The 23,129-nt window shown below is 44.7% G+C and overlaps 1 protein-coding gene across 2 annotated transcripts in view; it reads right to left on the bottom strand.

Annotated features, from left to right (window-relative positions):
- The window catches only part of SLC2A9 (solute carrier family 2 member 9), a 75,099-nt gene that overhangs the window by 38,696 nt on the left and 13,274 nt on the right, over positions 1 to 23,129 (bottom strand). For both annotated transcript variants that reach the window (XM_063135672.1, XM_063135673.1), the window contains exons 3-5: positions 15,729 to 15,889; positions 13,730 to 13,854; positions 3,717 to 3,862 (exon numbers count right to left, since the gene is read on the bottom strand). In XM_063135672.1, the coding sequence (XP_062991742.1) occupies positions 3,717 to 3,862; positions 13,730 to 13,854; positions 15,729 to 15,889 (432 nt within the window). The remainder of the gene's footprint in view (positions 1 to 3,716; positions 3,863 to 13,729; positions 13,855 to 15,728; positions 15,890 to 23,129) is intronic.

The raw sequence follows: 23,129 nt of genomic DNA, 5'->3' as shown, positions 1-23,129 counted from the left end.
GAAATTACACAGTGCCACAGGCAAAGAAAAGGAAGGATCAAGGCATACTATGCCAAAGGTACTATCTAGGGTAAGGAATCTGAATAGGCTGAACTTTTGTGTGTCAGTTCTCAACATTCGACCAGTTATAAACATAACAAAGAAATAAATTGCAGGAAAGACTGTGTAGATGAATAAGCAAGAATATGGGGCCACTAAAAACAGCTTTTGCCCCCACCTGAATGACGTCCTCCTAGTTCAGCTCTTTACTTTCTCCTGTATAAGTGAATGGTTGCCACTCACTCCTACTGAGAACAATTGAACCAATGTAACTAGGAACATGTGGTTGGGAGGAAAAACCTACCTTCAACCCCTGAAAGGGGATTGCCTGGCTGTCACTGATGGGCCAACCTGAGAAATTTTGCTACTTAGCACTCCATCACTCAGATATTTCACTCAAGTAAGAACCTCCAAACTGCCCTTGATATTTTGCTTCATGCCTAATGTGGCAGCAACTCTAGTATGATCCTCATACACATTATTCCAATTAACTGGTCAATAGTGGTCACTTGAGTGGAATCTAGGAAAGAATGGCAGCCCCACACAGCCACTGGAATAATTCTAGAACCCCCCCCCCCCCAAAGTATTCCTATCATTCACTGATTTGGCACTCAGTGGCTTACTCTATATTGCATAAAAATGTTGAGCTTTACAGGTATCGCTGATGCTTGAACACCTTAGTATACCGCAGGAAACAAAGTCAGTATGGATAAGCCACAAATTCCTTCTAAATTCTTGATTTGTACAGATTGCTGAAGCCCATTTCATACTTTGGATATCCAGGGAAATTGTAGTTTAAGAAACCAGGAAGTGTTGAATTAAGGAAAAGGAAAGGAACCTCTCGTGCAAGCACTTGAGTAATTGCTGACTCCTAGAGGGACGCCTGCTTTCGCTGACGTTTTCTTGGCAGACTTTGTAGCGGGGTGGTTTGCCATCGCCTTCCCCAGTCATGGTTATCTTTCCCCCAGCTAGCTGGGTACTCATTTTGCCGACCTCGGAAGGATGGAAGGCTGAGTCGACCTGAGCCAGCTGCCTATCTGCTGGGATTGAACTCAGGCCATGGGGAGAGTTTCGGCTGCAATAACTGCCGCTTACCACTCTGCGCCACACGAGGCTGAATTAAAAGGAGCACAAAAGTGGAGGAGGTGAGCTTGGCTCGTTCCGGGTCCAACAAACCAAATTTTCTTGGACTAAGGTTGTTACATCTGAACTGAGACATTCTTATTCAGTATCTATTAATTTGTTTTTTTTAATTTTCATACATATCAACACGGTTTATGATTTAAAAATATTTTTGTTGTTCTAATAAAATTTCATGCTTTTAAAATACTTGACATTTGACGATACAGGACAATATTATTTGGTCAACTGACTAAATCTTTTCTGATTGATCAAAAAGTCAAATTGCGGTTTACTAGGGTCAGGAAGTGCTGGTCCCCCCCCCCCCCCGCCATCTACCCACCCAGGGCCTCTGGCCTACATCAAGCAGGATATTGTGCTATGAAAGCAGTATGAAAGCGGTACATAAAAGGCAGGAGCCGCACTACTGCTTTATAGTGGTATTGAAGTGCAGTGATGACTGTTGGGGCCCACTGACACATACCATATACTACTTTCATGGTGCTATATCCTGCTTGGTGTGGCTTCTGCCTTTTATATACCGCTTTCATAGTGCAATATCCTGCTTGTTGTAGATTAGGCCTATATGATTTAGGGGGTTCCTACTTCCTCTGTGGCTTTAGAGGAAAAATTAAGGCCAAAGAGTTTGGTGGGTTGAAGACGTTCCAATTAAATTTGCCTTGATACGGCTTGATGGATGACTTTTGCATAGGGTGACCATATGGAAAGGAGGATAGGGCTCCCGTCTCTTTAACAGTTGTATTGAAAAGGGAATTTCAGCAGGTGTCATTTGTGTGCATGCAGCACCTGGGGAAATTCCCTCTCCACAACAGTTAAACCTGCAGGTGCCCTGCCCTCTTTTGCATCTGGTCACTCTAATATAGTTCCTGCAGCTTTAAATGTTGTGATGAAGAGGGAGTTCCACCAGGTTCTCCCTATATACAAATGACACCTGCTGAAATTCCCTTTTCTATGCAACTGTTAAAGGTACAGCAGCCCGGTCCTCTTTTTCATATGGTCATCCTACTTTTGCATATGCCCAGGGGTTTGACTGACTGACTGACTATAATGAGATTATTTTTAGCCCCTTGCAACATCTATGACCCATTCTTAACGTTAGTCTAGGGCCTGACAATCTTGAGCTCACACTTTAACTTTCCAATCCCATACATATTATTATATATGGACACAGAAAATCAATGTTGAAATAATTAAATAAAGAATCATGCATAGCAAGAAAAGCGATAAACAGCTCAACTATCAGATATATTTACTCAGAGTAATAGTGCCATCAAGTGGCCAAAAAGACAGTATCAGCTGCAGTTTGAAGCATTCTTTATCCAATACATGTATTTCCTAACTGCTAAAATGACATGATATAAGGAAAGTATTCCACTATCTGTTTAGACAAACAGCTTTTGAAGGGCTTTGTGCTGCTTCAAACCCCTGCAAAGATCTTTGGTCAGAAACAAAAGGGTCACAAGGAAATGTGTGCCAATGAGGGCTGTCTTACTATTTTCAATTCTCTTAAAAATGACCATTTCTTTACAGCCTAAATCTTGGAGCAGGTTTTACATTTCCCACAATATAAAACAAATGTAAAAGCCAAAGAAATCGGGACCAGTATCCATTTTAAAACTGGCACGCTTCCCCTTTCTATACTGTACTGATGCCATTCAAAAGTTAAGACATTCTAAACTACACACTGGCCTAAGGGTCACTTCTGATCATGCCCATAGAACATTTCCATATTCATTACTTAACAAGTACAGGCCACTCTTTTTTCCTCCTCAAATGCCATCATAGAGAATTTCAATTGAAAAGGGGCTGTAAGTTACATCAATAAATAAATGGGTGTTGCACATTTGGGGCTACAAAGACATAGCTCTTGGCAGACAATAAGCAGTGATGTCATCGACTAATCAAGAGGAGCAGCAGTGGCTACGTAGCTGGATCTGGGCTCATGGCTGCAACTCTCAACAGGCACGGTGATGGACAAAGATTTTCTACATCAAGAGTATTTCAGGGGCAGGAAAACACAAGACTGTGCTGTTTTGTTTTGAATAAGGATAACAATGAGATATCTGGAACCACCATATTCATTTCTTTCACGACAATGAACTACTTCTTGTTATGAACAACAACAACATAAACTATATTACTTATGTTATACTTAAATGGACACTAAAAAGGGTTTAGGTTTTTTTTAATGGCTATACACATACACACACAATATTCCCAGATTGGAATTTGATGTGCCTCTAAGCCAAAATAGGTTTGCCACTCCTGATAACTATTTTCAAAGAAAACATGGGTACAATCAATCAGAAAATTCTCCAGCACAAATTCCAATGAAATGAATGGGAGTTGTTCTGGCTACACTTCCTTTACATGGGGCTTATGTAGGAGACCTTCCTAGTGGACTTCTCTCATGTCTGACAATATGACAAAAAGACATCTATGCAAAACTGGTGTGGATTTATGGCTTTGTAATTAATTTTATCAACAACATATGATAAATCAGCTTTCTTTAATGTACAATTCAAAACGTTACAAACCTTCCCAAATATCTCGGGTAGTCCCAAAACCTGACCAGTGAAGACACCTACACAGATGAGGATTGCTGTAATTTGCCCTAATGAACCACGGATCTCCTTGGGAGAAATTTCACTCAAATACATTGGGAGGGCACTCAGAGATACACCTGCAAAAGGGTTCAGAAGAAGAAAGACAGATTTCAGTAGAAGGAAGGGTAACATTTAACAAAAAAAAGAAACAAGGAACATCCCTGAAGTATATTTAGCAAAGTCTAAACATGAGTATTTAGATATAGTCCAAATAAGAATACTAAACAGTTAGAAGGGGATCCAGGGGATCATATGAATCTGTGAGCTGATGTAACATAGTGGCTAAGAGTGTGGTCTTTGAGACAGAAAGTCACTGGTTCAAAAACAACACACCTTTCAGCCACAAACGCAACCAAATAGCCTTAGGCAAGCCATGGTTCTCTCTCACACTCATTTGTCCCAAATCTGAACTTTAGGGATGTGCAGTGATGATGGTTCTGAGATCAGTGCCATAACTGATGGGGATTGAATACACTGATGGGGCTGGAGGCTGGTGGTGAATACAATGCAACTTAATCCCGATAAGACCAAGGTGATGGTGGCGGGGACTCAGCAGACACCTGAGTTCAGGGATTATCTATTGGGAGGGGCAGTGGCTCAGAGGTAGAGCAGCTGCTTTGCATGCAGAAGGTCCCAAGTTCCATCCCTGGCAGCTCCGGGAAGGGCCAGGAAAGGATCCGGCCTGAAAACCTGAAGAACTGCTAGATTCCTAAATTCTGAATTCTGACAGAGGGCGAATCTACACCTGTAGCCCATCTGCAATGGAAGAGGCATGCTCCCGAAGGTTCCCCGCTTCCACGATCGCCCCTCGTGGGGCACACGTGACTGAACTTTCCCGCAATTAGAGGAGTGCCATTATTTATTATTAACGTTAACACCATCTATATACATGGAATTTTACAACGAACAGGTTCGACAGATCCCTACTGCAAGGGGCTTAGTATCTAAAATAGGGAGAGTGACACAACAGAAGGGAGTTAGAACAGCTCCATTTACTATTGGAAATGCAAGACATGGCCACAGTTACTTCTGACTGCCAGATTGCATTCCAGTCCTGAAGACAGCCCAGAAATTTCAACCAGTGCAAAATGCTGCTGCTTGATTACAGATGTGTTATTTATTTATTAAATATTTGTATCCCACCCTATGTCACAAGGATCTCAGGTGGCATGCAGAGAAAATCATACACACAGGTCTTCTCCACCATGGTGCTCTCCAGACATCAACTCCCACCAGTCCCACCAACATGACCAATGGTCAGGAATGCTGGTGATTGTAGTCCAAAACATCTAGAGGACACCAGGTTGGGGGAAGTTGTGTTAAGAGTCCACTTTCTCACCACTCCTTCTAGAATCTACACTTGCTACAGATTCATTTCTGGGCAGAATTCAAGGTGTAGGTTTTAACCTTTCAAGCTCAAAATTGTCAGTGTCCTCCTGACAATCTCAAGGAACATCTCTTTGCAAATGAATCCACTCCCTTCCCCCAGCACTTGAGGCCCTGCTGGAAGTTCCATCTTATGGAAAGATGAGATTCCACAGGAATCAACGCAGGCAGCTTTTCTTTATTTTAAATCCCCCACCGCCATGGAGATGGGTGTGGAATTTCAGGATGAAAACAGGAGGGGGGGAGCTTCCCCCCCCCCCGAATCACAGTCCCAATCCAAATCAGGGAACGTGGGCTTATACTTAAGAAAATAAACCGATTTGATTTGATTTGAAGATGGTTTAGTTTTCGCCCTTAGCTTCCTCAAGAAGCAGGCCATTTGTTCTGCGGCCCTACGGCTTTATAAGGCCTTCCCTTGGGAAATCCATGTGGCTCATTCTTTACTGGCTTTCCGGAGACAAATTAAGACTTTTCTGCTTCATTGTGGCTTTCAATAGTTGACTTGTTTAGGGTGCCTCTATTCTGATCTTCTATGAGGATTTTTTTGGTCATTGCTTTTAAAGTTGTTTGGTTTTGTACACAATTTTGAAAAAGGTATTGCAAAATGGCAGTCCAGACCCAAGGCATGTTGGTGCCTCAAGTAAGCTGCTGACACCATCCCTGCTCCACCCCGCCTCTTCCTCTTCTTCTTTTGGCAGTGGTGGCACCTCTGCTGCCACCACCTCCCACCCGCATTTCAGCTGCCCACCCACCCACTTGTTCACTGCTTGCCTCCCACCCACCCGACCTGCTTGGCCAGCTGGCTGCGCCTGACTGCTCACTTCCCACCCACCACCCATTTGCCTCCAGTCCACCACCCACTCACCTCCCAGCCCCACCCGGCCGCTCACCTACCTGCCAGCTCACCTTCCCACCTGCCCTGCTGGGCTGGGCTGGCCACTCTTGCCCGCCTGCTCATCCACCTTCTGCCCATCCTCCCACTTAACCTGCTTGTCTGGCCAGCTAACAGGCCTGCCAACCCAGATGTGTTGGACTACAACTCCCTGACAATTGGTCATGCTAGCTAGGGATAATGGGAGTTGTAGACCAAAATATCTAGAGGGCACCATGTTGCTTACTCCTGATTTATGGTAAAATAAAACATATATAGTTCATTTGCCAGCAAACTTGTGTTGTTTTCCCCATCCTACAAAGATCCCAATATTTCTGGGTTTGTTGGTTGCATGTGCACATATGCATGTTAACAAGGACATTGGCAACATTAGCTGTTGGGGGAAAAAGTCAAAGCCTCTGGATCTGAAGATAGTGATTGATAGATTTACAGCTGGTCACAAAAAAACAAAGAGGTAGGTTGCTTACCTGTAACTGTCATTCTTCGAGTGGTCATCTGTGCATTCCCACTAAATGGGGCTTTGTGCCTACGCGGAGCCTGGATCGGACTTTCAATAGTTGAGAAGAGTTTTGGGCAGGAACTCCTCCCCCACCGTCATGCATATATATACTATGTTCCCGCCCTATTCCTCAGTTCCTAGAGACCGACGTTTCGATCCTGAACTTTAGGATAACCCATGCCTCAGTACCGACAGGTTTACTGACACCGAAGTGGGGATGGTGGTGGTGGTGGTAGTGTGACTGCACAGATGACCACTTGAAGAACTACAGTTACAGGTAAGCAACCTGTCATTCTTCTTCGTGGTCTCTGTGCATCACACTTAATGGGGCGATTAGCGAGCTGACTTACTGGAGGTGGGTAAGGTGTTCCTTAGTTTAGAAATGAAGAGATCACGGCTCTTCCAAACAAGGAGCTGGATCTGGCATGTACGACCAATTTGTATTGTTGAACAAAGGTCGGCTGTGATGTCCACGTAGCAGCTTTACACAAATCGGAGAGAGGAATTCCCCTGGCAAATGCTATAGAGGTTGACACTCCTCACGTGGAGTGGGATTTAACCTGGGATGGAAGGTCCCGGTTTGAAATTTGGTATGCGAGTTGGATTGTTTGTCGACTCCAAGCTGTGATTTGTTGTTTTGAGACAGGGGAGCCCTTCTTGGGTTCACTGTAACAGACAAATAGTTTTTGTGTGGACCTGAAGGTTTGGGTTTGAGATTTGTAAAAAGCAAGAGCCTTTCTCGCATCAAGAGTGTGGAGTCATCTTTCGAGGTTGGAAGTTGGACTAGGGAAGAAAGGTGGTAGTGATTAGGCATGTGCTCCGCTCCGATTAGAAGCGCAGAAGCAGGAGCGAATTGACCTGCTCCGCCTTGCCCAGAGGCGGAGTAGAAGCGGACCGCGGATCCCTAGAAGCAAGGCGAAGAGAAGCGCCCATTTTCGGAGCACTCCGTTTTCCGCGTTCCGCTTCTATTGCCATCTTGAAACATTTCGCCCATAGGATTGCATTGCGGAAAAGAAAGGGGGATAACTGTGTTGTTTTTGAAGCTATCTTTCTAAAAATTCTTGTGCTTGGAGAAGCGTGGACGGGGGTCATTTTGAGACTACTCTCAGCTTTCTGCGTGGTGCGGGTCGCGCGCTAGAATTTTTTAAAAAACCGGCGGGAAAAATACCTTTTCCGAAGGGCTATGGGGCAGAGTCAACTCCCGGTCATGATCACATGATCCCAAAGTTGGAGGAGGGGATAGGCAAAATGGGTAACTTGGGATTCTGGGAACTTCTCTTTCTTAGTCTGAACGGACTTTTCCCAGTGTTTTTTAAAACAGTAGCCCCACCAAATGCACAAACACAACCTGTGAAATCATATACTAAGCCAATAATAAGAGATAGAAACACAGCACTGCTACCCATCCTAACTTTGGGGAACAACTGAAAAGATGTGGTGCAAGGGGATGAGCTCCCCTAGGGCATCCCATGTGGACGTGCCCTCACTCTCTCCTGTACTTGGAAGGCCATCAGAGCCTTCCAAAGAGAGTAACCCGGTGGAGCAATGCCTATCATGAGTTGAAGTGAGCGGTCTACTTCTCTTAGTGGTAGAGCAATGCCTATCATGAGTTGAACTGGCAGCTGCTTCCCCCTTCCCTGGGCACGTCCCCCTATTGCTGGTAAAAGACAGATATAGCCTTTTTTTTAAAAAAAATCTTCTTTTTGTTTATTCAGCAATACTGCTGCTTTTAATTCCACCCCTCCTTTGTTTATTTATTTATTTATTCCATTTTATATGCATTACTGGCTTATCCTTGGCTCACTTCCTTTTGCCCCCAGAAATGTCTGCTGCCTGCCTGCCTGCCTGCCTGCCTTTCCTCTCTCCTCCCCTGCCCACCTCGCAGGGATGTTGTGTGTGTCTGGCTTTGACTCAGGGGAGAAGTCCTTCGTGCACTCACTTGGAGTTCCAAATCCATTTTTCAAGTGTGGAAGAAGATTCATACTCATTCATGGCATGTTGGGATTTCCTTTGAAATGGCCCCATTGAGACGTCTGCAGGTTTAAGCCCTGCCAAAAAACAGGGGATGATGGGACTGCCTTGAGTCTGGGCGTGCATCTGTATCCCTGGATAAGCTATCATGGTTAGGGTGACCATATGAAAAGGAGGACAGGGCTCCTGTATCTTTAACAGTTGTATTGAAAAGGAAATTTCAGCTGGTGTAATTTGTATATAAGGGGAACCTGGTGAAATTTCCTCTTCATCATCACTGTTAAAGCTGCAGGTGCCCTGCCCTCTTTTAAATCTGGTCACTCTAGTATAGCTCCTGCAGCTTTAACTGTGGTGATGAAGAGGAAATTTCACCAGGTTCTCCATATATACAAACGACACCTGCTGAAATTCCCTTTTCTATGCAACTGTTAAAGATACAGGAGCCCTGCCCTCCTTTTTATATGGTCACCCTAATCATGGTGGCGAGTTTGAGATTTCTAACGTGCAAATTGACGGAGCTATCGAAAGGGGTGTGAATGGGGTGCCCGATTTTCATAAATTCCCCAAAAATCAGGGGATGATGGGACTGCCTTGAGTCTTGGTGTGCATGTGTATCCCTGGATAAGCTGTTATGGTGGTGAGTTTGAGGTTTCTAACATGCAAATTGACGGAGCTATGGAAAGGGGTGTGAATGGGGTGCCCGATTTTCATAAATTCCCCAAAAATCAGGGGATGATGGGACTGCCTTGAGTCTTGGCGTGCATGTGTATCCCTGGATAAGCTGTCATGGTGGTGAGTTTGAGGTTTCTAACGTGCAAATTGACGGAGCTATCGAAAGGGGTGTGAATGGGGTGCCCGATTTTCATAAATTCCCCAAAAATCAGGGGATGATGGGATTGCCTTGAGTCTTGGCGTGCGTGTGTATACCACCATGAGGTGTCATGGTGCCAAACTTGAGGTTTCTAACTTTCACAGAAAAAAAGTTGTATACTTTTTTAGCTTAATGCAAGCCTATGGGGGGGAAATGGCGCTCCGATCCGGATCCGGAGCTCCGAGCGGAGCGGAGTGGACATGGGCGGAGCGGGGGCGGAGCGAAGTGGCCCAATCCGCAAATCACGGATCTGGAGTGGGGGGTCCGTGCACACCCCTAGTAGTGATATGGGCTCGTTGAGGTGGAAGTCGGATGCTACTTTAGGTAGAAAGGAGACATCCGGACGTAAAGATGCTGATTCTTTATGGAAAATGAGATACGGTGTGTCCACCCTTAGAGTTGACAGTTCGCTGACTCGTCTGGCCGAGGTAATGGCCACGAGGAATGCCACTTTCCATGAAAGGAGTTGGAGGGTGCAAGTGGCCAGTGGCTCAAAGGGTTTAGACATCAGCACTTTTAGAACAAGAGGTAGGTCCCATGTTGGTGCCTGGTTTCTAAGGGGTGGTGCGAGATTGTTCAGGCCCCTCAAAAAGGAGCGGACCAATGGGTGGCAAAAAAGCATGTAGCCATCAATTGGTGGCCGTGAATTTGAAATGGCCGCGAGGTAAACTGAGCGACGTGGGCGTGAGGCCTTTGTCGAAGAGGTGTGTGAGAAACTGAAGGATCTCTGTAATGGGACCCTTCTGTAGGTCGAATCCATTATCAGCTGCGTAACAGAGAAAAGTTGTCCATTTAGAGGAATATGACCATTTCGTGGATGAGTGTCTGGATGCGTTGAGTATTCTTTGGACCTGGCTTGGAATTGACGTAGGGCTTATAGCTGGTGTATTCTCTATGCTGTGAGATTCAGGGTCTTTATGTCTGGGTGGTGAACCAGTCTGCGCTGTGAGATATGAGGTTGTGTTTTAATGGGAGATGTATGTATTGTCCTTGTGCCAGGCAGAGTAGCGTGGTGAACCAGGTCTGTCATGGCCACCATGGTGCTATAATGATGCAGTTCGTCTGTTCCTTGCTGATCTTGGATATAACCCGTGTCAGTAGGGGAAATGGTGGGAATAGGTAGAACAGGGATCCTGACCAATGGATGGAGAAAGCACCTCCTATTGATTTTCGGCACACACACCCTGGAGCAGAACTTGTAGCAAGCTGTGTTCTGTGCTGTTGCAAAAAGGTCTACTGAGGGTTCTCCCCACTCACAAAATATGGCTTGTCAAATGTGAGGGGAGAGTTCCCATTCGTGAGATGTTTCCGCTGATCGACTTAGTGAATCTGCCAGGGCATTGGAGGTGCCCGCAATATGTACTGCCATGAGGCAGATGTCTCTGGGGATCGTCCAAGCAAAGATCTGTAGTGTGAGGTTCACCAGACGAGGGGAGTGTGTGCCCCCTTGCTTGTTCAAATGCCATAGGACTGACGTGTTGTCCGTGAGGATCTGGATGACAATTTTATTGCTTCCAATTTTATCTGGCGTGACAATTTTATTGCTTCCGCTTGGAATACTCTGGCGAGCTCTCTCTGGTTGTCCGGTAGGTAGTCGCAGAGTGAGCTCATTTTGTCCCAAAGAAATAACTGATATCTAGCCATCAAGGCTTCGTAGTTTGATACCCGGAGTCCGAGTGATGCTGTTGAATAAAGTCTTCGTCCTAAGGTGTCTAACCTTCGGCCTTCTTTGTCGACAGGCGAATTGTGTTGTTTGTGGGTCTGGCCCTGTGTTGACTCCACAATGATGGAATTTGGGTGAGGGTGAGAGAAAAGGAAGGCAGCATCCTTGTCTTGGACGCTATATATCGCTTCAAGGCGTTTTGATGTAGGAGCCATCGTAGAGGGGGCACTCCATGATGGATGTACCAGCTGTAGCAAAGCGGGTAGGAAAGGCACGTCTACTGGCAGAGTAGAGTCGGTGTAGACCGCGTCATAGACTGGGTCTTTTATCTGCTCCACTTGTTGCTGGGCTTCAATGCCAAGACTGTGTCATTCGTAGAACTTGGTCAGAAAAGACTCCAAGTTCTTCGGAAGGAGACGCTCTGCCCTTTGGTGTCACTGTGTCCTCTGGGGAAGGCAGTGACAGAAGAGGTGACGACGTTGAGGAAGAATCTGACTCATAGTCCTCCTGAGTTAGGAGAGGTATCTTGAGTAGCTTGGTACAGTGCTATTTGTTTGGTTGTCGGTAGCGGAGGTGGTGGTCTTGGAACGGTCCCTGCACGGTCTACTAAGGGATGTACCCCACGGTGGTGGTGGTGGTGTGGGTTGCCGTGGTCTTGGGCGAGGTGACAGCAGTTCGGAATGATATTCACGGTGTCGTGGACTTTGGCACTCCGGGTGATCCATCCAATAGTCATGGTAATATCGCCTAGGTGATTGGTAGCGCTCGTAAAAGTGACCCCAGTCTTGCTGTGGGGATATGCAGGTTGCTTACCTGTAACTGCAGTTCTTAGAGTAGTCATCTGTGCATTCAAACGAGCTCCATGCAGGCACAGAGCCCATATGCGTGATGCACATTGACCATGAAGAAGAACTAGAGCGGTTCTGGTATCGACTGTAGTCGGTGTAGTAAAGTGGCTGTCTTCCTCGGTCCCTGGAATGGGAGTGTGAGGGAGATCAGTTTAGAGGGCTCAACCTCCAGCTTCGAGGAGGTGAAGGAGATTGTCGGTGTCAAGGAGACATGGTGTTGACAGCCTGGTTTGGTGGTATTGGTCGATCCGTGGATAGTTCCCAGAATCAATTTGCAGGTGGGGCTGGTTGCAGGGCTGGTGATAATTCCCTGATTTCCCCTTCCGAGGCTGTCAAAATGGGCTCAATAACGAGCGGAGACAATGGAGGCTGCACTAGTACTTGAATTGGGGAATCGAGTAGAGGAGGAGGTGCTGGTGTAACCGTTTACGCTGTTTGTTGCTTGGCTTTGTCCTTTTTCTTTTTTGGTCGCAGTTCGGCTGATGTTTCCGGGGGGGTTGCTCTCTTTGTTAGTTTTTTAGCCACGATTTGGGCTATTGAGTTTCTGGAAGCTTGGAGGCCCATCACTGGAGTCTGTGATGTGGATGCGATTGGTTCTCCACGGATGCCATATTGGCTGGTCGAGCAGTATCGACTGCTTGGAGTGCTTTTTGCCACAAGAGCGACTTTAATCTGTCAGCTCTGTTTTTTCTGGCTTGTCTCGAAAACTACATGCAATGCCTGTAGGCCTCGACAACGTGAGCCTCTCCGAGGTGCAATAAGCAAAGCATGTGTCCGTCGGAGGGTGGCAATTTACTACCACACTGGATACACTTAGTAAACGGGGCCTTCAAGGCCATGCGCTTAGAGGGCGCAACGGTAAATTGACGAAATAACAATAACTTTTTTTTCGTTTAGTAAGAAGAGAAGGGTCAGAGGAAGACAAAGAGTAATGAAGAATAATGACGAAGATATTGAAATATTCTGAGCAATGGTAAGTAGATAACCTACGAATGGCAGTCAAAGAGGAACTGAGGGATAAGGCAGGAACGTAGTATATATACGCATGACAGTGCGGGAGGAATTCCTGCCCAAAACTCTTCTCAGCTATTGGAAGTTCGATCCAGGCTCCGTGCAGGCGCAGAGCCCCATTAAGTGTGATGCACAGAGACCACGAAGAAGAATGGGTGCTTCCAGCTTCAATAAACTAAATAATCCTTGTTGTCTTATCTTGTATAAAGTATTAAGTGGTATAAAAAAAACCCCAGCAACTGTTGATTCCTCAGTCCTGATCTTTGCCACTTATGAATTTATAAAGAAATAAAAACAAATATAGAAACTGTTAAACTTTCTTATTAAGGGGGAAATATGACCCAGTGAGCAGCTACTGTTAAACTTTAATGAGGCATGAAGCAAACCATATGACCTGATCAATGGGATTCCAGCTTTTTGGAAAGGACTGCTTGTGCACAGTCCCAACTGCTTCTTGTATACTCTGTTGAACTAGAACTTATGCCTTCAAGAAGACATTTTACAATTACAACTTTTGGGGTCTTCTAGAGGTCTGAAACTCACACTCCTTTGATGATCAGAACAATCAGATACCTTATTCATTTTTAAGAGGGGTTTCAGCCTTGAAATGACTGAGATACCGTGTGCTAAGAATATGCATTCAAAAGTCTGGCTCTTGCTGCTGATAGATTTCATCTATAAGAATTTAGGCTCCCCCATTCTTCTTGAGTCTGAACTAGTTCAGCTGAAGTATCAGTGACTTGGATAGCAGGGATTGCTCACCATTAGTTGTACATTTATATACAGCACTGACTAAATCATACCTCCATCAATGCCCATTATGAATCGGCCCAGAATAATCATTTCGAAGATTCCTGCCAGTTGAGAGAATGCCATCAGCAATGCAGCCACAATGGCAAATACATTATTTAGCAGCAGTGTACGTTTTCTGAAAGGAATATATATATAAGAACATAAGAACGTAAGAAGAGCCCCGATGCTGGATCAGACCAAGGGTCCATCTAGTCCAGCACTCTGTTCACACAGTGGCCAACCAGCCATCGGCCAGGGACCAACAAAGCAGGATGTCGTCGTCATCATCATCATCATCATCATCATCATCATCATCATTTCTTACCCACCTCTCCCTTTGTATCGAGGCGGGGAACAACATTGAATAAAAAATATGAAATACATAAAACTGATTAAAAACATAAAACCAATACATTATTAAAATCTCAAAATCTTTTAAGACATTTTAAAATTTGACTGGGTAGGCCTGCCGGAAGAGATCCGTCTTTATAGCAGGCCATTCCACAGTCTGGGAGTGGCAGAAGAGAAGGCCCTCTGGGTAATGGTTGTCAGTCTAGTTTTGGCTGACTGAAGTAGATTCTTCTCAGAGGACTTGAGTGTGCTGGGCAGATTGTACGGGAGAAGGCGATCCCGCAGGTAACCTGGACCCAAACCATGTAGGGCTTTAAAGGTAAAAACCAACACTTTATGCTTCACCTGGAAACGAATTGGCAGCCAGTGAAGAGATTTAGGAGTGATGTGATGTGGTCACCCCTAAATGTACCGGTGACCAACCTGGCTGCCATATTTCAAATTAGTTGAAGTTTCCGGACTAGGTACAAAGTTAGCCCTATGTGCAGTGCATTGCAGAAGTCGAGCCTTGAAGTTACCAGCGCATGCACATCGTGCAATAGCACCCTCCCACCCACGTCCCCAGCAACTGGTGCACACAGGCGTACTGCCTTGAATACTGGAGATAGCACTGGAGATATATTACACACATTTACAATGGCAATTAAACGGCAGCTTTTGATAGTCACTATAAACTACATTTATTATTAAAATATCTCAGTATTACTCATAACAGGATAAAATAAGTGAAAGTTTACACCCAAAATGCAAAACCTGGATGGCATTATATAGGGATCTTTCATAGAGTCAGTGAGCAAAATTACTATGAGGGTGGAACTACATGTTGCAAAGGAAGGCCACTCTGCTGACAAAATGGTTTTCCTGTGTCAAACTTCCCACTCGCCTGCTGTAACCCTCTGTGACTGCAACTAGTCCAGCTTGACGGCCTTAATCTGTGTATTTCCCCAATGTTGCTCCACATCATTGTTTGCTGCTGCCATTGGTGGAGAAAACATACAGTATTATGATGTCTAGACACAGGACAAATTAGTTGTAGTAGAAGTTACAGAGACGATTGGTGAATGCAACATCGGACTGCCATTTTGGGTGCCATGTTTTTTTGAAGTATTTAGTTCCATGCTGAAAGACACAGCTCTGACTCTCACAGCTCCACTTTGGATCTTCAGAAACTACTTCATAATCAGGATACTGAAATAGCAGGCAGACATAAGCAGGCTACTTGTAGTTTTCAGTAAATCTGTAGTTAGGAAATCGGGTGTTGGGTGCATAATTTCTTCATTATCACTCTACGTTCACACTTCGTCAGGACCAAATTAAACGTTCTGTTAACCACACATAGCAGATTGGCTTACTTACTTGAATGTAAGCATGCATGGCCCCAATTCAGATTGGGACTGTGGGAGGGAGATTTAAGTTTTTCCCATAAAAGAATTTGGGGACAAAAATGGGAGGGGGGCAAAATTAAATTCCCCCTCCAATACCTGTCTCAAAATTCTTATATGATAAGAAAGTAGCTCATTAATAAAACACAGTCATACATAATATTAAAGCAGAAGCAAGACCAGATTTTGGGGGGGAAACAATTAGATAAGCTAGTAAATCAAAAGCAAGAAAAACAAACAAACGAGCACAACACACAGCTCTTTGTTCTATGCTTACCGGCCAAAATATTTCACAGCTGGAGTAACAATCAAAGCACCCACAAGTCCACCAATCGCAAAAATAGAAACAGATATAGTCCAAAGCAGGGTAACTGATTCTTCTGTTATTGAATGGTTATAGCTTCTTTCCCAACTTTCATTGTAAAACTTCTTGATAAACTGCAAATAACAGAACGTTTTTTAGTGATACAAACATGTGAGTTGGTGTGGATAAATAACGTTTTTAAAATTAACATTTTTAAAATATAAAAAGGACCCATTTATATTAATTGCCCCTAGAAAATGAAATCTGAATCCTCTTTATACACTGGCTGATGTAAATGTGCCTTCTCGAAGGTTGGACCAGATGTTTTCAGATGCTTTTAGCAAAGATCACCAACGGTTATGAGCTGACCCAAAGCACAGCTTGTACCTTGCCTGCGCTCTGCTAGTCAGAGGAAGTGTACAGGTTTCGGATCTTCGTAGAAACACTGGAAGGTTGAAACCCTCACTTCAATTTGTCTCTTGGAATCAAGAAGGATGGAAAGCTGGTTTATATTGAGTACCTCCTGTAGGCCATTCTCACTCCTTGTTAGCATTGGCAAATAACACTTGTGTGAAGCCGACTTTTATAGAGCTCAAGGAGAGATTTATAAAGCTGTACAAGAAGAAAGCTCATCTTCATCCTTACCTACACATTGATGGAATGGAGCAGAGCTGTTCCTCTGAAGCCCTTTCATCTTTGTCAGATTTAACAGAGGACTATAATCAGCTAGATGCTGCTAACTGCGGACCTGCAGTAGATCCACCAAGACTGAAGATAGCAGTTTAACTGAGGAGCTTGGTAAAAAGGTATCAGCAAACTATACACATGCAACCCAACCCATGTTGAGCCTTCTTAAATATAAGTGAAAAACAACCACAACCAAAGAGCACATCCCAGCCACATCCCATTCTTAAAAGATTGTTCTTTGCAATGATTGGGATAAATGTCATTCTCAAAGATGCTGTGTGGCAATTGGCTAACAGTTTCTCATATATCACATTGCACAGATGCTGGATTATATATGTCACGGAAATAGAAGGATATTACAGTACCTCTCATCATAGGTATTATTGTTTTTAAATGGATACTGTTAGTTTTATACTGTTTATGTTTTTGATGGTTTTAAATTTTGTATACTTTTTAATGTTCACTGTTTTTAACTTTTGTAAAATGCCCAGAGAGCTTCGGCTTCGGCTATGGGGCGGTATATAAATGTAATAAATAAATAAAATAAATCAAACACAAACAACACTTATGCTCCAGTCCAATGAAGCCCAAGGGAAAGCCCATGCAGATTCCTTTCCTAAAAGCTAAAGTGGCTGTGATTCATTACTATGGCAAAACAAAACAACCCCCCCAAAAATCCTCTGCATTTGGGAACACGTTTTTGGTGGGGGCAAACCTGCCCACCACTGGTGGCCCAGCCTCCACTGTGATACACTTAGCCTTTGCTGCTGCCCACACCACCACGCAATATGCAGGATATGCAGAGAGCTCCGGCTATTGGGCGGTATAGAAATGTAATAAATAAATAAATAAATAAATAAATGTGCTTTATAGCATGCTAGGTCATCTTGACTTTGAGACTTGTGCCATTTGCACTCCAGCTGGCGTCCAGCCTGTTTCAGTGACCATAGCTTCCCGGTATACCAGGTTCCACAGTGCCGGAGAGGGCACCCAGGTGCAATCACATCAATAGCCCAGTATACCACTGCTCCACAGTGAGGCTTAGCCTTGGCTTGATCACCAGCTCTCTCCACTGGAAAATCCCCAAGAGCATTCAGAAATCCATCAGATTCCATCAGTTTCCTGGAGCAGACTATCTGAATGGTCCTCCATCCCTGGAGGGGGGAAGTAATGCCGTGAGTTTGAATCTCACCAGAAAGTGATCTGACCATGACAAAAGGGTTACTTGGAAACCACCACCACCCCATTTTCATATTACTCAACTCACCACTTCAAGTAAAGAACAAATCAAGGGTATACTCCACATCATGTGTTGGGCTGATGACATCCCTATGGTTGCCATGGAGGCCATGAAATTCTGAGTTGGAGCTCCAGACACAGCCTCAGCATGAAAGTTGAAGTCACCCAGAACCACCATTCTGTGTTCCTCCAACACCACACTTGAGGCTACCTCTGCCAACTTGTTCAGGGAGGATGCTGGACAACATGGGGGCGGTACACCAGCAACATCCCCAATCTGTCTCTATGGATTAACACCAGGTACAAACCCTCTAGACTTGCTCCAATGTGGAGTGGCTTCCTAGTGATAGAGATGGAAGTTCTCTACACAGTGACTCCTCCACCCCCAAGTACCCAGGTGGGCAGAGCTGAGTCAGGTCAACCCCATCTAGCTCACTTACCTAGGTCTCAGTAATACACCCCAGCCATGAAGGACAGGGATCGAGGGGGCAAGTTGTCCTCTTCACTTGTCCAAGCAGCTTGTTCACGTCCTCTGAACTCATCAACTGAAACTGATCCAGTGTAATCTACTCTGGGAGTTGCTGAAAACTCCATTGTCAGCTTCTGCTATAATGACGGAGTCTAAGTTGGCTCTTATCTGAGAGATTTTATTTGTGAAGTGATTGTTAAAGGCATCACTGCAAACTACTGAAGGCCCTAAGATCGGGTTCAGGGGGGAAGGTGTCTGCGTTAGGCCCCTCACCACCCTGAACAGTTCTGCTGGATGCGAATTCGCAGATGCAATGTGTGCAGAGAAGAAAGCTTTCTTTGCTGCACGCATTGCCACCCCATAGGAATAAAGATATTCTCTATGTTGTGTCCAAGCCAAAGTCCTGCAATATGGGGTGAATGGACTTCATTAGCATTGGCAAACTATTTGTTTGTAATAATTCCTGTCGCCCCATGAAATAAGATTAGAATTAGAAAGAAGTTTGTGTGGACCTGATTCTCTATTGCTTCCTATGGGCAGCTTCACTTCCACTCCATCGGAAGTGGACAACTGATATTTAGTATGATCTTGGAAGTTCCCTCTCCAGACAGTGAGTTAGTCTAATATTTTCTTATCTCTAAGTCCTCAACCACGCCCAGCATCGGGGTGGGGTGGGGAGCTGCTGAGAGCCCAGAGGCAGTGGTGGGAGCGGGTGGCTTTGGCAGTAGAGGAGAGGTATGGGTGGGGGTTGGCAGCAGGGGGCAGCTTTGGCAGTGGGCGAGCATGACGGCAGCAGGTAGGGGCTTCAGAGGTGAGAAGCGGTGGCAGAAGGACCATCTGCAGCCCTATGCCAACCCCCCCCCCCCAACCAGGTCTTTGGTACCAGCCCTGCCCTCAACATTCCATAGGTACTGGGATCGCTCAGGACAGAGGGTTTTTTTAAAAACAAAAACAAAAAACCTCCCCCCATACTCTTTTGCATCCCTAGGTAATCCCCTAAGTATGCAGAAACCACTACCTTGTTTTGGGGTGTCCCAATTTCACTTCTAAACTAACATGACACTCACTGCTAGAGGGACCCATGCCAAAATGTTTCAATAAATCCACAGACCCTAAATCTCAAAGCTTAAGGGTCGTGCTCATGTTCAGAGCTCCAGCAAGCTTGAAAGAGAAACTTGGTAGTCCTGGTCAGGCCTTGTGAGGAAGCTTCAGAAGGATGAGGAAATGGCATCTTTTCAGTCCCCTGCCCCTGCTGTGCTCAAGGTGATGTGAAAAGGACTCTGCCTGAGGCCACGGAGAATGGCTGGCAGAGGAGACCAAGGACCAAGGCTACATGGACAAACAGCCTGACTTGGTATAAAGCAGTTCCCTACATTCCTATAATACTAGAAGGCTCAGCACGGGGGCTGCCAACCCTGAACACGAACATTTCATAGTTCTATAGCGGGTTGTGGGGGGAGGATTCTGGAGAGTGTGAAAAAGACCTTTCTCCCTTTGTTTCCCTTGGATTATCCCTGTGTAGTTGAGGGAAGGATTTCACATCCTCAGCACACATCCATCAAATCCCCTTTACATGACAATTATAATACTTATTACGAACTATTAGGGGCTTAAGCGGGCTAATTCCTCCTTCTCTCTCCCTGCCCCCTCACCCTTCAACTGATACCTCCTGGAAGCTTCAAGTTCTTATCAGACTGTTTTAGAGTTGTTGTTGTTCTTTAAAAAATCCTTTTCTTTTAATTTACTTACATATTTCTCCATACTTTGAACATGTAGTTTTGTGACAGCCCCATTTCTCTTCCAAACTGATAGGCACTCAAACACCTGAGTTTGCTACCGATTTAGAGCCTGGCTTATGGCCAGCTAAATTGAAACATTTCCCTGTTTTTAAACCTCTCAAAGGGCGAACTGGTATGCATACATTTGCCTTAAATTCTAAAGAAGAGTGGCTTAGGCTATCTCTGAATAAACATGTCTAATGTTTATTCCAAATAAACAAATAAATCCTTGATGCATGTAATGGATTTCATCACTGAGCAAAGTGCATATAATGGGGGTCAAAGGTGTGTGATAAACACCGGTCCACCGTGACTAATTCCAGCATTCCAGCTGAATAACACTCTGCTATGTCTGACGATCAGAAACAGCAATGCATGCACCTACCACATGTCTTCTGCAAAAGTTTAAACTCTAAATTTTAAGTGCTCTGATGCACTGCTGTTGATGGATTTTCAGCTGCTATTAGTTTGTTTCCGGATTATCATGCTATGTTACTGCTTTCCATGATTTATTGCTTTCTAGGTGTATGTACAACTTTACCAGACATTTCCACCAATTATTTATTCAATTGTATTTATATCCTGCCTTTCTATTGAAACAGTGCTCAAGTACAGAAAAAAGTACAGAAAAAACGACAATGCTGTAATTAAAACATTAAAAAGCCCCAATTAAAAACAAATCCATTTAAATGCATCAAATGAAGCAGGAGTAAAAATAAAAGACAAATAAAAACACATTGGTAGGATAGAAACAACACTCAAATCAGCTTATATGCCAAAAGTCTGCAATAAAAATGTCTTTGCCTGCCAGTGGAAGGTTAACAGAGAGAGAGCTACCCTGGTCTCCCTTGGCAGGGAGTTCCAAAGTCCCTGTTCCTGATCTGCCTTTCAACTGGCCAGAAGCACCTTTGTCTTCAATTTGTTTGTCCTCATCCACCCTCATCTATCTTCCTTCATTTTTGTATTCCCTATTTGATGAATTTGTCCATAAAAGCAGGTAGGCATCCTTTTTTTTTCAATGCAGGACATTGAAGTGCAACAAGCTATCTAACAAAAAAAGAAAGGCAGGCTGGCAGGATGTGTTCTGAGGGGCTAGATAAGGTGGCAGAAAACATCCTGGGATGCCAGAGATTTTGTCATGTTTCTCAAAACCTCCCGCCTTCTTGGGAGACAATAACGAGGCCTGCTAAGTAATCCACAAAGCTTTATTTAAGCAATAAACATCTCTTCCCACCTGAAGAGAGTCTAATCTCTTAGAACTTTCCCCTAGGCAAAAGTATGCAAACTAAGCAAGACAATTGTCCTTTCAAGAAGAATGGAAAGCCTTTTCCCAAGACATGTTAACTTGTCTTGTTAGAGGCTAGTTCTGAGGCAGCTTCCGAAGGGATGCGAGCTGGCCGACTTTCTCTCGCCTTCCTTTAGCTCCGCCTGTTTTAGTCTGCAGTGTACTCTAGGATTGGCTAACCTCTCCGTGCACTCTCCCTCTGAAGAAGGTTGGCTTCCTACTGACTGTGTATTGTTTGCCCTTGAGGAGATAAGCTCTGAAGAGGGTTCACTCCCACTTGGTGAAGAGCCTGTGAGAGCATTCTCCCCCACTGGTACAGGCTGGCCTGTTTCTGGCTCTGACTCCTCTACTTCAGAGTCTGATTCTGATTGATCACCTGAAAGACTTCCTTCTAACCCAGGGGGAGCAGAGCTAGACATGACAGAGATGTTGGGCAGCAAAGCTGGGTTTTGCTTGTACAGAGTGCATGCATACATTTTGCCAGGATTTACTTAAGACTAAAAGGAAATGTAAAGGATTCAAAATTAATTGAAACCTCAGAGGTTGGAAAATGGCATTGTGTTACTTGTCACTGTTGATGTTCCAGTTTCTAACCAATAGTGTCTCTAATTCTTGTTCTAACCACATTCCATCAAGAAGCTTTGTTTCTCCCTTTTGGTAACAGGAGTGGGCAAGTCCTGGGGGTCCAGGGGCCACATTTATCACCCTCTCTGGATCCACTGTATGAGCTGCAATCCCGCCACTGTCCCGTTGCTGAACTTGGCAGTGATAGAACCCCCCAGCATTTTGCCACTGAATTGTTTTCAAGCTAAATTTCCCCTTTTTATCACTGATTTTCCCCCTGCCAACATGAATTTCAGCAGCATGATGGCAGGGAGGGGTGGGGGGAGCACGCACCAGGAGGCAATGGGTACCACTCACTCCTGCTGTGGTAGCTGCTGCAAGCAGGTGTTGCTAGGAGCAGCCATCACCTGGCAAGAAAAGTGTCATGTGTAGTGGCTACTGCTACTGATTGGTTGCCCATAGAAGCACTCTAGTAGCCATCACCACTTGCTCACCAGGTGAGCAAACAGGACAGCAGTAATGGTGGAAAGAAGCAGCCATTACCTGCCCGCTCCCACCCCTGCCTGTCTGAACGGAGAGGATTAAGGAGGAGGGTTTTCAGCTGCCGTAGGCAGCAGCACAGCGCTGGAGCTTTTTGGGAGGGGGGTACCAGAGGACATCTTGCCAATGGGCTGTAGAAAATCTGAAGCCAGCCCCGTCCCACAAGATACAAAGGCAATTGGAGAGCTTTAGTATGCATTTCTGAAGCTGCAACCTGGATGCATTATTCCCATTAAATGTTAAACGTGGTAATCCATATAAATGACACACCCATGAATAGTATACCAGATTTTCAATTTCTGAGGATCCACAAATACATAGTCATTAGTCAGGGGATCTGATGGTAACTGCCATCAAATACTGCTGTCAGCAATGTTTGAAATTGCCGAGCTGTGGATGCTTGTCTAAGTCTGGGAAAGGTCAGATCTACCAAACAAATGGTTATTAATATTTAATGGATACAACAATAATTGCTCTTTAACATGTGAAGTGTTGTGCTTACATTGCCCCCTACTGGACTAGGAAATTTCATTCAAAAAAAAAAAAAAAAAAAACAGATCTGAAAACTACCCCCCAAAAAGAAAAAAACCCATACACCTAACAACAAACAAAGAAAACCCAACGCCCCAATAAAACACACAAACTTCTAAAACACCTTTAACAGGACATGTACATTAAAACTGAATATTTGCTCTTGTGCAAAGAGCGCAAGACAAAAAATTACCATAAATATAACCAGGGCCGGCGCTGCCATAGAGGCAGCTCAGGCGGTGGCCTAGAGCGCCAAAGTAAGGGGGCACCGAACGGAGCAC

This window comes from Elgaria multicarinata, chromosome 10 (assembly GCF_023053635.1).
Source record: "Elgaria multicarinata webbii isolate HBS135686 ecotype San Diego chromosome 10, rElgMul1.1.pri, whole genome shotgun sequence".
NCBI lineage: Eukaryota > Metazoa > Chordata > Lepidosauria > Squamata > Anguidae > Elgaria > Elgaria multicarinata.
This window is presented reverse-complemented; position numbering and strand designations above follow the sequence as displayed.